This window comes from Anolis sagrei, chromosome 12, assembly GCF_037176765.1.
Source record: "Anolis sagrei isolate rAnoSag1 chromosome 12, rAnoSag1.mat, whole genome shotgun sequence".
Taxonomy (NCBI): domain Eukaryota; kingdom Metazoa; phylum Chordata; class Lepidosauria; order Squamata; family Dactyloidae; genus Anolis; species Anolis sagrei.
In genome coordinates, this window is record NC_090032.1 from 4,760,684 (window position 1) to 4,774,123 (window position 13,440).

General features: G+C 44.6%; 1 protein-coding gene across 3 annotated transcripts in view; it reads right to left on the reverse strand.

Annotated features, from left to right (window-relative positions):
- ENSA (endosulfine alpha) overlaps positions 1-10,562 on the reverse strand; it is a 33,558-nt gene extending 22,996 nt beyond the window's left edge. Inside the window, exon 1 of one of the 3 annotated variants that reach the window (XM_067472342.1) lies at positions 10,377-10,562. In XM_067472342.1, coding sequence (XP_067328443.1) covers positions 10,377-10,433 — 57 coding nt within the window. In that variant the 5' untranslated portion in view covers positions 10,434-10,562. Of the gene's footprint in view, positions 1-10,056; positions 10,160-10,376 lie in introns of those variants that run through there. The other 2 variants (XM_067472343.1, XM_060758068.2) reach the window with 2 other exon arrangements.
- Positions 10,563-13,440: the final 2,878 nt, after the last annotated feature.

Here is a 13,440-nt window from a genome sequence, read left to right on the forward strand (position 1 = left end):
TGCTAGGTCATTAAATGCTAATCAAGGTGGCCATTTGCAACATTCACACCTACTTCAAACAGACAAGAAGTCTTTCTCTTACTCTGGACATTCCAGGAAACAATCAGGGCCAGCTAACACCTCCCAACAAAGGATTCCCCCAGGCAGCAACCAGCCAGGCATTGAAGCCACAAGGCCATTCAAAGCTAATCAAGGTGGCCAACTGCAACATTTACTCCTGTCTCAAGCAGACAAGACTTCTTTCTCCCACCCTGGACATTCCAGGAATCAATCAGGGCCACCTAACACCTCCCAACAAAGGATTCCGCTCAGGCAGCAACCAGCCAGGCATTGGAGCTGCAAGGCCCTTCAATGCTAATCAAGGTGGCCATTTGCAACATTCACATCTGCCTCAAGCAGACAAGAGTTCTTTCTCCCACCCTGGACATTCCAGGAAACAATGAGGGCCAGCTTACACCTCCCAACTAAGGATTCCGCTCAGGCAGCAACCAGCCAGGCATTGAAGCTGCAAGGCCATTCAATTCCAATCAAGGTGGCCATTTGCAACATTCACACCTGCCTCAAGCAGACAAGAGTTCTTTCTCTCACCCTGGAGATTCCACAGATATAATAATAATGACAATAATAATAATAATAATAACAACAACAACGGGAAGCGTCGGACATGTGATCCAATACAACAGCCAGCAGAGGGATCTTGTTTGCTTATTTATTTATTATTTATTTCAAGGTTTTATATACCGACCCTCTCACCTTCAAAGAGGGATTCGGGCCGGTTCACAACATGTGTTAACATACAAAGAATATACAATAACAACACAATGCTGTAGACTCATCTTGTTGTATTTCAAATAATAATAATAATAATAATAAACCCTGTTTTTCAACAGATCTCACGTCTGAGGATGCCTGCCATAGATGCAAGCGAAACGTCAGGAGAGAATGCTTCTGGAACATGGCCATATTCACAACAACCCAAATGGGTAGGAACTGCCACATCCTCTGCTTTTTCAGCTTTTGATGCGGAATAGTCCTGACCTTCCCCCCAAATCCATGAGGGCTAGAGGCAAACGCTGAGAAGACTGGAACACAGTCAAATTCTTTCTCCCACCCTGGACATTCCAGGAATCAATCAGGACCACCTAACACCTCCCAACAAAGGATTCTGGACAAGATTGGCTCAAAAAATATTGCACCTTTCCACCTGTCAGGCCTTGGGATCTTTTCTGCCCTTACGTATACTTTACAAAACCCCTTTGAAAAACAAAGAGCCCTTCCACACAGTCATATATCCCAGAATATCAAGACAGATAACCCACAATATCTGCTTTGAACTGGATTATCTGAGTCCACACTGCCATATAATCCATTTCAATGTGGATTTTATACAGCTGGGTGGAAGGGGTCTCCCCGTGTCCCCATTGGGGAGATGGTGGCAGGGTATAAAAATTATTATTATTATTATTATTATTATTATTATTATTTCTAGCTCCCTGTCACTCAGCCTTTAGCCAACTCTTGTCATAAAAACCGGACAACCTGCAAATTACTGGCGGCCTTCAATACTTGCCAGGGCTGTTGGGCTTTACCCAGCCCTTTGAGGTGCCAACTTGAGCTTGGCTGTGATGCATTTCTTATTTGGGGCAATGAGTAACCCAAGCTCCATGCGCCCCGTCAGGTGTTTCCACTCCCTGCTGAGATAAACCGGCTCATTTTGGAACCACAGATGCCTGTTGACCACAAAGGAGTAGAAACCGGTTGGAAATAAGGGGGTGCCCAAATCTGCACAATGGGAAGCAAGCAGTTTCAAGTTGGCTCCCTTGCAAATGTCCTGAACCATCTTTCTCTGGGACTAACTGGCAGGGTTTTGGCTAATCTATAATAATAATAATAATAATAATAATAATGATAATAATAATAATCACACACTCCTAGACACTTGGGCAGTATCCGACGTGTGATCCAATACAACAGTCAGCAGAGTGTCTGCTGTGGACTCATCTTGTTGTGTTTATAATAATAATAATAATAATGATAATGATAATAATAATAATAATAATAATTCTAGACACTTGGGAAGTGTCCGACGTGTGATCCAGTACAACAGCCAGCAGAGTGTCTGCTGTGGACTCATCTTGTTGTGTTTCTAATAATAATAATAATAATAATAATAATAATAATAATATAATAATAATTCTAGACACTTGGGAAGTGTCTGACATGTGATCCAATACAACAGCCAGCAGAGTATCTGCTGTGGACTCATCTTGCTGTGTTTCTAATAATAATAATAATAATAATAATAATAATAATAATATAATAATTCTAGACACTTGGGAAGTGTCTGACATGAGATCCAATACAAAAGGCAGCAGAGTGTCTGCTGTGGACTCATCTTGCTGTGTTTCAAATAATAATAATAATAATAATAATAATAATAATATAATTGAACTGCAAAGACTCTGGCACAAGCCAGTCAAGGTGGTCCCAGTGGTGATCGGCACACTGGGTGCAGTGCCTAAAGACCTTGGCCTGCACTTAAATACAATCGGCGCTGACAAAATTACCATCTGTCAGCTGCAGAAGGCCACCTTACTGGGATCTGCACGCATCATTCACCGATAAATCACACAGTCCTAGAAGGGTACGACGTGCGATCCAGAGTGTCTTCTGTGGGGTCATCTTGTGGTGTTTGAAATAATAATAATAATAATAATAATAATAATAATAATAATATTGGGAAGTGTCTGATGTGTGATCCAATACAACAGCCAGCAGAGTGTCTGCTGTGGACTCATCTTGTGGTGTTTCAAATAATAATAATAATAATAATAATAATAATAATAATAATCTGGATGCCAGACCTGGCAGGGGACTGATCCACCTGCCAATGTAAATAAAAAAGGTTATATTTTATTGAATCTAATAATATTACAGTATAATTTTATAATACAATATAAGAATATTTTTATTTATTTATTTAAAACATTTATATTCCGACCTTCTCACCCCAAAGGGGACTCAGGGCGGAGCACAGCATATCACGGCAAACATTCAATGCCAGGACACAAATTCACATACACATAACATAAACTTTAAAATAAACATTTATCATAATATTAAAATACACCATTTAAAACCGTCCTAGTCATCCGCATCAAATCTAATTGGCCTGATCATCTTTCCTATTGCCACTTTATTGCCCTGTCCCAAAAGCTTGGTCCCACAGCCAAGTTTTGACCATCCTTCTAAAGGACAGGAGGGAAGGGGCTGACCCGATCTCACCAGGGAGTTCCATAGCCAGGGAGCCATCACCGAGAAGGCCCTGTCTCTCGTCCCCACCAATCGTGCCTGTGACAATGGCAGGACAGAAAGCAGGGCCTCCCCAAAGGATCTTAATCTCCGAGATGGTTCATAGGGGGAGATGCGTTCAGGTAAATCGGACTGGGGCCGTTTAGGGCTTTATAGGCCAAAGCCAGCACTTTGAATTGTGCCCGGTAGCAAACTGGAAGCCAGTGGAGCTGGCGTAACATGGGAGTTGTATGCTCCCTGTATGCCGCCCCACTTATTAACCTGGCTGCCTCTCGTCGGACTATTTGAAGCTTCCGAGCAGTCTTCAAAGGCAATTCCACATAGAGTGTGTTGCAGTAGTCTATCCTAGATGTAACGAGAGAGTGGACCACCATGCCTAAGTCTGACTTCCCAAGGTATGGGCGAAGCTGGCGCACAAGTTTTAATTGTGCGAACGCTCCCCATGCCACCGCTGCAACCTGGGATTCCAGGCTCAGCGATGAGTCCAGGAGGACCCCCAAGTTGCGAACCTGTGATATATGATATTAATATTAATAACAATATCAAACAATATCATACGAAAGCTGACTGGCACAACCTGGGGATCACAACCAGATACAGTGAAGACATCTGCCCTTGTGCTATGCTACTCTGCTGTTGAGTACGCATGCCCAGTGTGGAACACATCTCACCACGCTAAAACAGTGCATGTGGCTCTTAATGAAACATGCTGCATTATCACGGGGTGTCTGCGCCCTACACCACTGGAGAAATTACACTGTTTAGCCGGTATTGTACCACCTGACATCCACCGGGAAGTAGCAGCCAATAGTGAAAGGACCAAGGCAGAGACATCTCCAGCTCATCCTCTGTTTGGGTATCACTCAGCACGTCAACGACTTAAATCTAGAAATAGTTTCCTAAGATCTACAGAGACACTTGCTGGAACACCTCAGCAAGCGAGAGTCCAAAAGTGGCAGGCTCAAACCCAGAACCTCAACCAATGGCTGATACCAAATGAGACATTCCCCCCTGGGCACACAGAAGACTGGGCGACTTGGAAGGCGCTGAACAGACTGTGCTCTGGCATCATGAGATGCAGAACCAACCTCAATAAATGGGGCCACAAAGTGGAATCCACGACATGCGAGTGGGGAGAAGAGCGAACCACTGACCACCTGCTGCAATGCACCTTGAGCCTTGCCACATGCACAATGGAGGACCTTCTTGCGGCAACACCAGAGGCACTCCAAGGGGCCAGATACTGGTCAAAGGACATTTAATCAGCTACCAAGTTTGCAAAATTTGTGTGTGTTTTTTTTTAATCTGTTTGTTTGTTTTGTTCTGTTAGAAATGTAATACAATGTTCTGGTTGCGGATGACATGATAAATAAATAAATAAACCTCCAAGGTCATGTGGCCGGCATGACTGCATGGAGCGCCGTTACCTTCCCGCCGGAGCGGTACCTATTCATCTACTCACATTTGCATGTTTTTGGACTGCTAGGTTGGCAGAAGCTGTAAGCCTCTCTGAGTGCCCTTTGGGGTGAGAGGGGCAGCATATAAATGTTGTAAATAAATAAATAGGATCAGTCGCCTGATTTCATACAAGGTGGGTCCAGGTCCTTCTCTTCCCTCTACACCAGTGTTTCTCAACCTGGGGGTCAGGACCCCTGGAGGGGTCACGAGGAGGTGTCAGAGGGGTCACCAAAGACCACCAGAAAACACAGTATTTTGTATTGGTCATGAAGGTTCTGTGTGGGAAGTTTGGCCCAATTCAATCGTTGGTAGGGTTCAGAATATTCTTTGATTGTAGGTGAACTAAACGTCCCAGCAACTACAACTCCCAAATGTCAAGGTCTGTTTCCTCCAAACTACACCAGTGTTCATATTTGGGCATGTTGAGAATTCGTGCCAAGTTTGGTCCAGATCCATCATTGTTTGAGTCCACAGTGCTCTGTGGATGTAGGTGAACTACAACTCCCAAAAGTCAAGGTCAGTGCCCACCAAACCCTTTCAGTATTTTTTGTTGGTCATGGGAGTTCTGTGTGCCAAGTTTGATTCAATTCCATCGTTGGTAGAATTCAGAATGCTCTTTGATTGTAGGTGAACTATAAATCCCAGCAACTACAACTCCCATAGGACAAAATCAATACCCTGCCCCAATCTCACCAGTATTCAAATTTGGGTGTATTGGGTATTTGTGCCAAATTTGGTCCAGTGTATGAAAATACATCCTGCATATCAGATATTCACATTTCTATTCATAACAGCAGCAAAATGACAATTGTGAAGTCGCAATGGAACAAATTTTGTGGTTGGGGGTCACCATAACACGAGGAAGCGTATTAAGGGGTCGTGGCATTAGGAAGGTTGAGAACCACTGCTCTACACCCAGATCTTCATGTCAAGACTAGCCCCTTTCCTGACAATATACTCTTGAAGCCAGGCCTCAAGGACAAGTCAGAACCCTTTCCCTATCCCTCCCAGTTACAGAAACAACGGAGATGGAAGCAATCCAGCACTGGCTGAAAAGGCGATTCTTGTATGGTCTCATGAGTAGGAAACTTGCCCACAGTTGGGTTTTGCCCCTGGCAAAGAAGGAAAAGAAAACAGTGCTTCCCTGTGCTGTGGGGCCAGTGCGTTTGCAGCAATTCAGAGAAGGACTCTTCAACCAAACAGGGAGTTTTTATAAGCAGGCTTGGGACAACTTTCCACACTCCACTAGCTGTGACTACACCCCCAAACGGTTGAAGAGTCATTCTCTCTGCAGCTCTCAGCAGATCACAAGACAGATGCATTGATGCTTCCTGACAGAAATGCAAGAGGAGAAACTTATGAAATGATGCGCAACAAAAAGGGAAGGAGAACCGCTTCTCCCTCTCGTTACAATGGACTTAATTGAACTGTAAATCCCAGCCAGTGAATCAAAGCGTAAGTTCTTCCGATTCAATGGATCTCTTGGGGATTAGCAAAACAAATTCACACCAATATTAGAAACAGAATGATGAAAAATGCTCCACAACCCCCAAAATTGTTACCTTGGGTGACTGAGAGAGGGACATCGTTCTTTTTGATGGACCAATGACTTTGTTTCATGCACAACACTATTTACAATCTCTGTGACAAATGCAGGAGTTTCATTATTAGACTTGGACCCCATCTCCAAAATATGTTATTATGCATATGCAAATATTCCAAAGGGAGAGGGCAGAACTCTTACCAGAATCACACCAAATAGCAATACATTCAGGGCTGTTTTCTACCCATCCTTGATTCTTACCATCTTGGAAAACCCTCTCCGTCCCACTATAAAGTTGATTTAATTTCCCAACACCTATATTTTGCATCCAATGCAATCCTGCAATATACAAGTACCTAGTTTAAAACAGAATGAAAGTCCTATCTGTTCTAGAAATGCCTACACTGTCAATTTTGAACTATGAATTCTAAATTTATATTTTTACTAGCCGTTCCCTGCCACACGTTGCTGTGGCCCAGTCTGTGTATGTTTTGTGTGTGTCTATATGTGTTTGTGTGTATATATTTGTGTATATATGTGTGTTTGCATATACAGATAGATAGATTTAGATAGATATATGGGTGTATACGTGTGTGTATATTTGTGTATTTCTGTGTTTATATGTGTATATGTGTGTGCTTGTGTATATATATGTGTGCATGTATGTCTATATGTATATGTGTGCATGTGTATATGTAAATATATGTGTATGTGCATGTGTATATGTGTGTGTGTATTTGTATGTTCTTGTGTATATATGTGTGTGTGTGTCTGTTTGTATGTATCTGTGCATGTGTATGAGTGTATATGTATATATAGGTTATTTGGGGGAAGGGTTGTCTGTTCTGCTGGGGATTTTTTTGTGTGTTTTTGGGAGTGATGGACACTCATTGGCCTGATAGGTGCATTGTGTCCAAATTTGGTGTCAATTATTGGAGATTTTAAGGCTTGTGTTTTCCTGCCTGGCAAGGGGTTTGTCTAGATGGCCCTTGAGGGTCTCTTCTAACAAACAGTGGAGGCATGGGTTCAAATTGCAGGAAAAAAGATGCTGGAAATCGCAACCTTCTTCAAGCTTCCTCTAGTAATTTATTTATTACATTTATATGCCGCCCTTCTCAACCCGATGGCGACTCAGAGCAGCTTACAAGGTATATATACATACAATATATATTATTAGCATAGTACAATATCAGTATTAAATATTGCTCTATTGTACTATACCATTATATTGTAATATTAATGGTAATATTACATGTAATATAAATATATAATTATAATATTGTATTATTATATTGCATTATGTTATAATATTATAAATATTAGATGAATATACAGTATATTATATTATTAGGATAGCACAGGAGACAAGGTGGAACTGTCCCCTAGCCCCCCCCCCTTCAATAATAATAATTATTTATTTATATTCCGCTCTATCTCCCCAAAGGAACTCAGGTCAGACTCCAAACAAAAAAGAAAAACATTCAATGCCTCTTCACTCTGGCACAGAGCGGTTGTTATAATCCTATTGCTTACTTATTGTAGGTATGTTCTGGTATGCAGCTTTCTTTCTTTTGCTCTATGTTTCCTAAGAAGTTGCCTGCTCTGACACTCCATTAGACCACTGACTCTATGAGTCCCCTCTGCTATGTAAATAATATAATATAATACATTGCATATACATATAGATTCATAGAACCATAGAGTTGGAAGAGACCTCATGGGCCATCCAGTCCAACCCCCTGCTAAGAAGCAGGAATATTGCATTCAAAGCACCCCTGACAGATGGCCCTGACAGATGGCCATCCAGCAATCTGTTTAAAAACATCCAAAGAAGGAGCCTCCACCACACTCTGGGGCAGAGAGTTCCACTGCTGAACGGCTCTCACAGTCAGGAAGTTCTTCCCAATGTTCAGATGGAATCTCCTTTCTTGTAGTTTGAAGCCATTGTTCCGTGTCCTAGTCTCCAGGGAAGCAGAAAACAAGCTTGCTCCCTCCTTCCTGTGACTTCCTCTCACATATTACATATAAATATAATATTTATATTATTATAATGTAATGCAATATAATACTACTAATACTAATTTGATATTATAATTATATATTTATATTGCATGTAATATTACTAATAATATCACAATATAATGGTATAACACAATACAGTAATAATACTGATATTATTAACACGGTACAATATCAGTATTAATTATTACTGATATATATACATACAGAATATACATATTGTATGTATATGTATCTTGTAAGCCGGTCTGAGTTCCCTTTGGGGTGACACTTGCCTGCTGTTGATTGGGAGATGATTGGCTGGCCCTGATCGTTTCTTCTGTATTTCCCCTTTAAAACTCTAAAACCATAACAGTAAACAAAGAACACTAAAAAAAAACAAAACAGGGGAACTCCAGACAAGAAACAATCAGGGAGAACTGAAAGGAGATTCCATCTGAACATGAGGAAGAACTTCCTGACTGTGAGAGCCGTTCAGTAGTGGACCTCACTACCTCTGAGGATGCTTGCCATAGATGCAGGCGAAACGTCAGGAGAGAATGCCTCTAGACCATGGCCATATAGCCCGAAAAAACCTACAACAACCCAGTGATTCCGGCCATGAAAGCCTTCGACATCTAGCCTCTGTTTGAAAACCTCCAAAGAAGGAGCCTCCACCACCCTCCAGGGCAGAGAGTTCCACTGCTGAACGGCTCTCACAGTCAGGAAGTTCTTCCCCATGTTCAGACCTCACTGTGAGGATGCTTGCCATAGATGCAGGCGAAACGTCAGGAGAGAATGCCTCTAGACCATGGCCATATAGCCTGAAAAGAGTCTAGATGGCCATCTGTCAGGGTTGCTTTGAATACAATATTCCTGCTTCTTGGCAGAATGGGGTTGGACTGGATGGCTCATGAGGACTCTTCCAGCTCTAGGATTTTATGAACTAATCACCTCCCAACAAAGGATTCCCCCAGGCACTAAGAAGCCAGACCTTGAAACTGCAAGGCCATCAAATGCTAATCAAGGTGGGCAATTGAAACATTCACACCTAGCTCCAGCAGACAAGAGTCCTTTGTCCCACCCTGCTCATTCCACATATATATAAACCCTTCTTCCTAGTTCCAAAAGACCTCACTACCTCTGAGGATGCTTGCCATAGATGCAGGCGAAACGTCAGGAGAGAATGCCTCTAGACCATGGCCATATAGCCCGAAAAGGGGCTGGATGGCCATCTGTCAGGGGTGCTTTGAATACAATATTCCTGCTTCTTGGCAGAATGGGGTTGGACTGGATGGCCCAGGAGGTCTCTTCCAACTCTTTGATTCTATGAACTAATCACCTCCCAACAAAGGATTCCCCCAGGAACTAAGAAGCCAGACCCTGAAACTGCAAGGCCATCAAATGCTAAAAAAGGTGGGCAAATGAAACATTCACACCTAGCTCCAGCAGACAAGAGTCCTTTGTCCCACATTAGACTTTCCACAGTTTTATAATCCCATTTTCCTAGTTTCCAACAGACCTCACAACCTCTGAGGATGGCTGCCATAGATGCAGGCGAAACGTCAGGAGAGAATGCTGCTGGAACATGGCCAGACACCCCAAAGAACCCACAACCCATATAATCCGAATTTCCTCAGGTTCCCGCCCTTCTAAGTGGTGAGGACTACAACCCCTATCACTCTCAGCAAATGGGAGTTGTAGTCCAAATGGCTCCTCAAGAGGCCCTTCCAGACCCCACTTACCATCTTCGCCTCAGACGAACGCCTCAGTATTTAGAAACCGGAAGCCCAGGATGCCTCCCACTACATTCAGAGCCCCAACGGCCCTAAACACCGGAAAGACCGCCCAAGCAAAGGCTCCAACCAATGAAAAACAAGCGCTGATCGGAAACAACCAATAGGAGCCGGATTCAGGAAGAGGGGCGTGGCGGTGAGCCTATCAGAGCGTCCCCTCCTGCGTCAAAGGAGCGAGCCAATGAGCGAAGAGCACTGCTCGAAGGCAGCCAATCAGGGGCGGCTTTGCGCCGAGGGGCGGGGCGAAGGGCCTACCCGGCCTCTCTCACCTGCTTCTCTTCGCCAGTCTCCTCAGAGCGGGCGTCTTCGCCGAGCGTCTCCGACATGGCGGCCCTGCAGGCGGGAGGGCGGCGGAGGCGAGGGTCGAGGCGCTGAGGCCCAGCGCTCCTTCTCCGGCGCCCTCTCCTCCGCTCTCCTGTCACTTTCGCCGCTTGAGCCAAAATGGCCGCCGCTTCCTCCGCCCCTTTCCCGTGAGCGACCAATCAAATCGCGGCATAGCCTAGGACTAGGCGGGGCTTACTCCGGCCGACCAATCATGCCTCGTTATGCCCAATGATTGACAGAGAACTGGAGAAGGGGGGAAAAATCTGTTACATTGAGAACACTTTCTTGGGAGGGGGCGGGCCTTACTCCGGCCGGCCAATCATGCCTCGTTGTGCCCAATGATTGACACATTTAGATTGAGAACACTTTCTTGGGAGGGGGCGGGTCTTACCCCGGTCGGCCAATCATGCCTCGTTGTGCCCAATGATTGACAATGTTAGATTGAAAACACTTTCTTAGGAGGGGGCGGGGCTTACTTTGGTCGGCCAATCATGCCTCGTGGTGCCCAATGATTGACAGAGAACTGGAGAAGGGAAAAAAAGTCGGTTAGCTTGAGAACAATTTCTTAGGAGGGGGCGGGTCTTACTCCAGTTGGCCAATCATGCCTCGTGGTGCCCAATGATTGACAGAGAACTGGAGAAGGGAAAAAAAGTCGGTTAGATTGATAAGACTTTCTTAGGCGGAGGGCGGGGTTTACTCCTGTCGGCCAATCATGCCTCGTGTTGGCCAATGATTGACAGAAAACTGGAGAAGGGAAAAAAAGTCGGTTAGCTTGAGAACACTTTCTGAGGATGGGGGCGGGTCTTACTCCAGTTGGCCAATCATGCCTCGTGTTGCCCAGTGATTGACAGAGAATTGGAAGGGAGGGGAAAAGCCGGTTAGATTGACAACACTTTCTACCAATAGTTAACAAGGAAAGCCGATCGATTGGCCAATAAGGGAGCAACTGGTAGGGCGGGATTAATCTAATTGAGCCAATGGGCGGAGGAGGTTTTCAAACTGAGGAAAAGAGTGGATTTTTTGAAAAACCCGCCCCTGCTTCCAGCACAGCGCGCATGCGCAGAAGGCTGCTTTCCTTTCAAGGGCTTCAGGAACTCCCAGGGCGAGGAGTTTAAGCCTCATGGGCTTTGTAGTCCTTGAAAATACCTCACAGTCCTTGAAGCTGTGGTACTGTAGCCCCATGGGCTTTGTTTTGTTGGCATGGGTCCATCCATGAGGCAAAAATACAGAGGAACTCCAGACAAGAAATAATCAGGGACAGCTAACCACCTCCCAACAAAGGATTTCTTCCCCCGGCTGTAAGGAGCAAGACCTTGAAGCCGATAGGCTATTAAATGCTTCCCGGGCAGTAAGAAGCCGGACCTTGAAGCTGATAGGCTGTTAAATGCTCCCTGGGCAGTAAGAAGCCAAACCTTGAAGCTGATAGGCTATTAAATGCTCCCCTGGGCAGTAAGAAGGCAGACCTTGAAGCTGATAGGCTATTAAATGCCCCCCCGGGCAGTAAGAAGCCAGACCTTGAAGCTGATAGGCTATTAAATGCTCCCCTGGGCAGTAAGAAGCCAGACCTTGAAGCTGATAGGCTATTAAATGCTCCCCCGGGCAGTAAGAAGCCAGACCTTGAAGCTGATAGGCTATTAAATGCTCCCCCGGGCAGTAAGAAGCCAGACCTTGAAGCTGAAGGGCTATTAAATGCTCCCCCAGGCAGTAAGAAGTCAGACCTTGACGCTGATAGGCTATTAAATGCTCCCCCGGGCAGTTAGAAGCCAGACCTTGAAGCTGATAGGCTAATAAATGCTCCCCCGGGCAGTAAGAAGCCAGACTTTGAAGCTGATAGGCTATTAAATGATACAAAGGGTTCTTTTTCCCACCCTGGACATCATTCCACAGATATGTTAAACCATCAATGTTTAATATTGACACAAACGACCAGCCACTGCCAGAAGGGACAGAAAGAGACTTTCATCTACTCTGACGATCGTGCCATCACCACTCAACCAGGGAGCCTTGAAATTATTTATTTATTTACTATGTTTACCCTGCCTTTCTCAAAGCCGTATATATCAGTATTATTGTACTATACCATTATATTGCAATATTTCAAGGATGCCACCATCATCACCCTCTTCAAAAAAAGGGGAAAGAACAGACTGTGGAAACTATCGAGGCCTTTCCCTCCTAACCTCCGCTGGGAAAATCCTCGTAAGTGGAAATCATCTATCGGACAGACGGCAAGCTATTCAACCTCAGCAGACTGAAAGCCAAAACCAAGGTTACAACAACATCTGTTATAGAACTCCAATATGCTGATGACAACATCATCTGTGCGCATGCAGAAGAAGACCTACAAGCATACGAGAAGCTCGGCCCGTCATTGAACATCGAGAAAGCCAAAGTGCTCTTCCAGCAGTCACCAGTCAATCCCTCTCCAATGCCAGAAATACAGCTTAATGGTGTAACATTAGAAAATGTTGACCATTTCTGCTCCCTTGGCAGCCACATCTCCACCAACAGGCCCGTAGCCAGGATTTCGTTTCGGGGGGGGGGGGGGTAAAACATTTTCAGGGGGGGTTTCGGGGGGGCTGAGTTTCGGGGGGGGCTGAGTCTGAGTGAAAGAGGGTCTAGCCTAGCAAACCTTTTGTATCATTAGCCCAATACCCCCATACATATGGGATATATTGAGTATGGTGATCAAATCATGATATTAATAAACATAACAGTTTAAATAATGCACCAGTAAGGCCTTTTCGCGAACCACCATGAGAATTTCGGGGGGGGCTGAAGCCCCCCGAGCCCCCCCCCCCTGGCTACATGCCTGTCCACCAAAGTCAACATTGACACCGAAATACAACACCGCCTGAGTTCTGCGAGTGAAGCATTTTTCCGAATGAAGCAGAGAGAGTGTTTGAGGACCGGGATATCTGTAGGGAGACCAAGGGGCTTCTTTATAAAGCTATTTTCCTCCCAACCCTGCTATACGCCTGCGTAACATGGACTGTCTACAGATGTCAA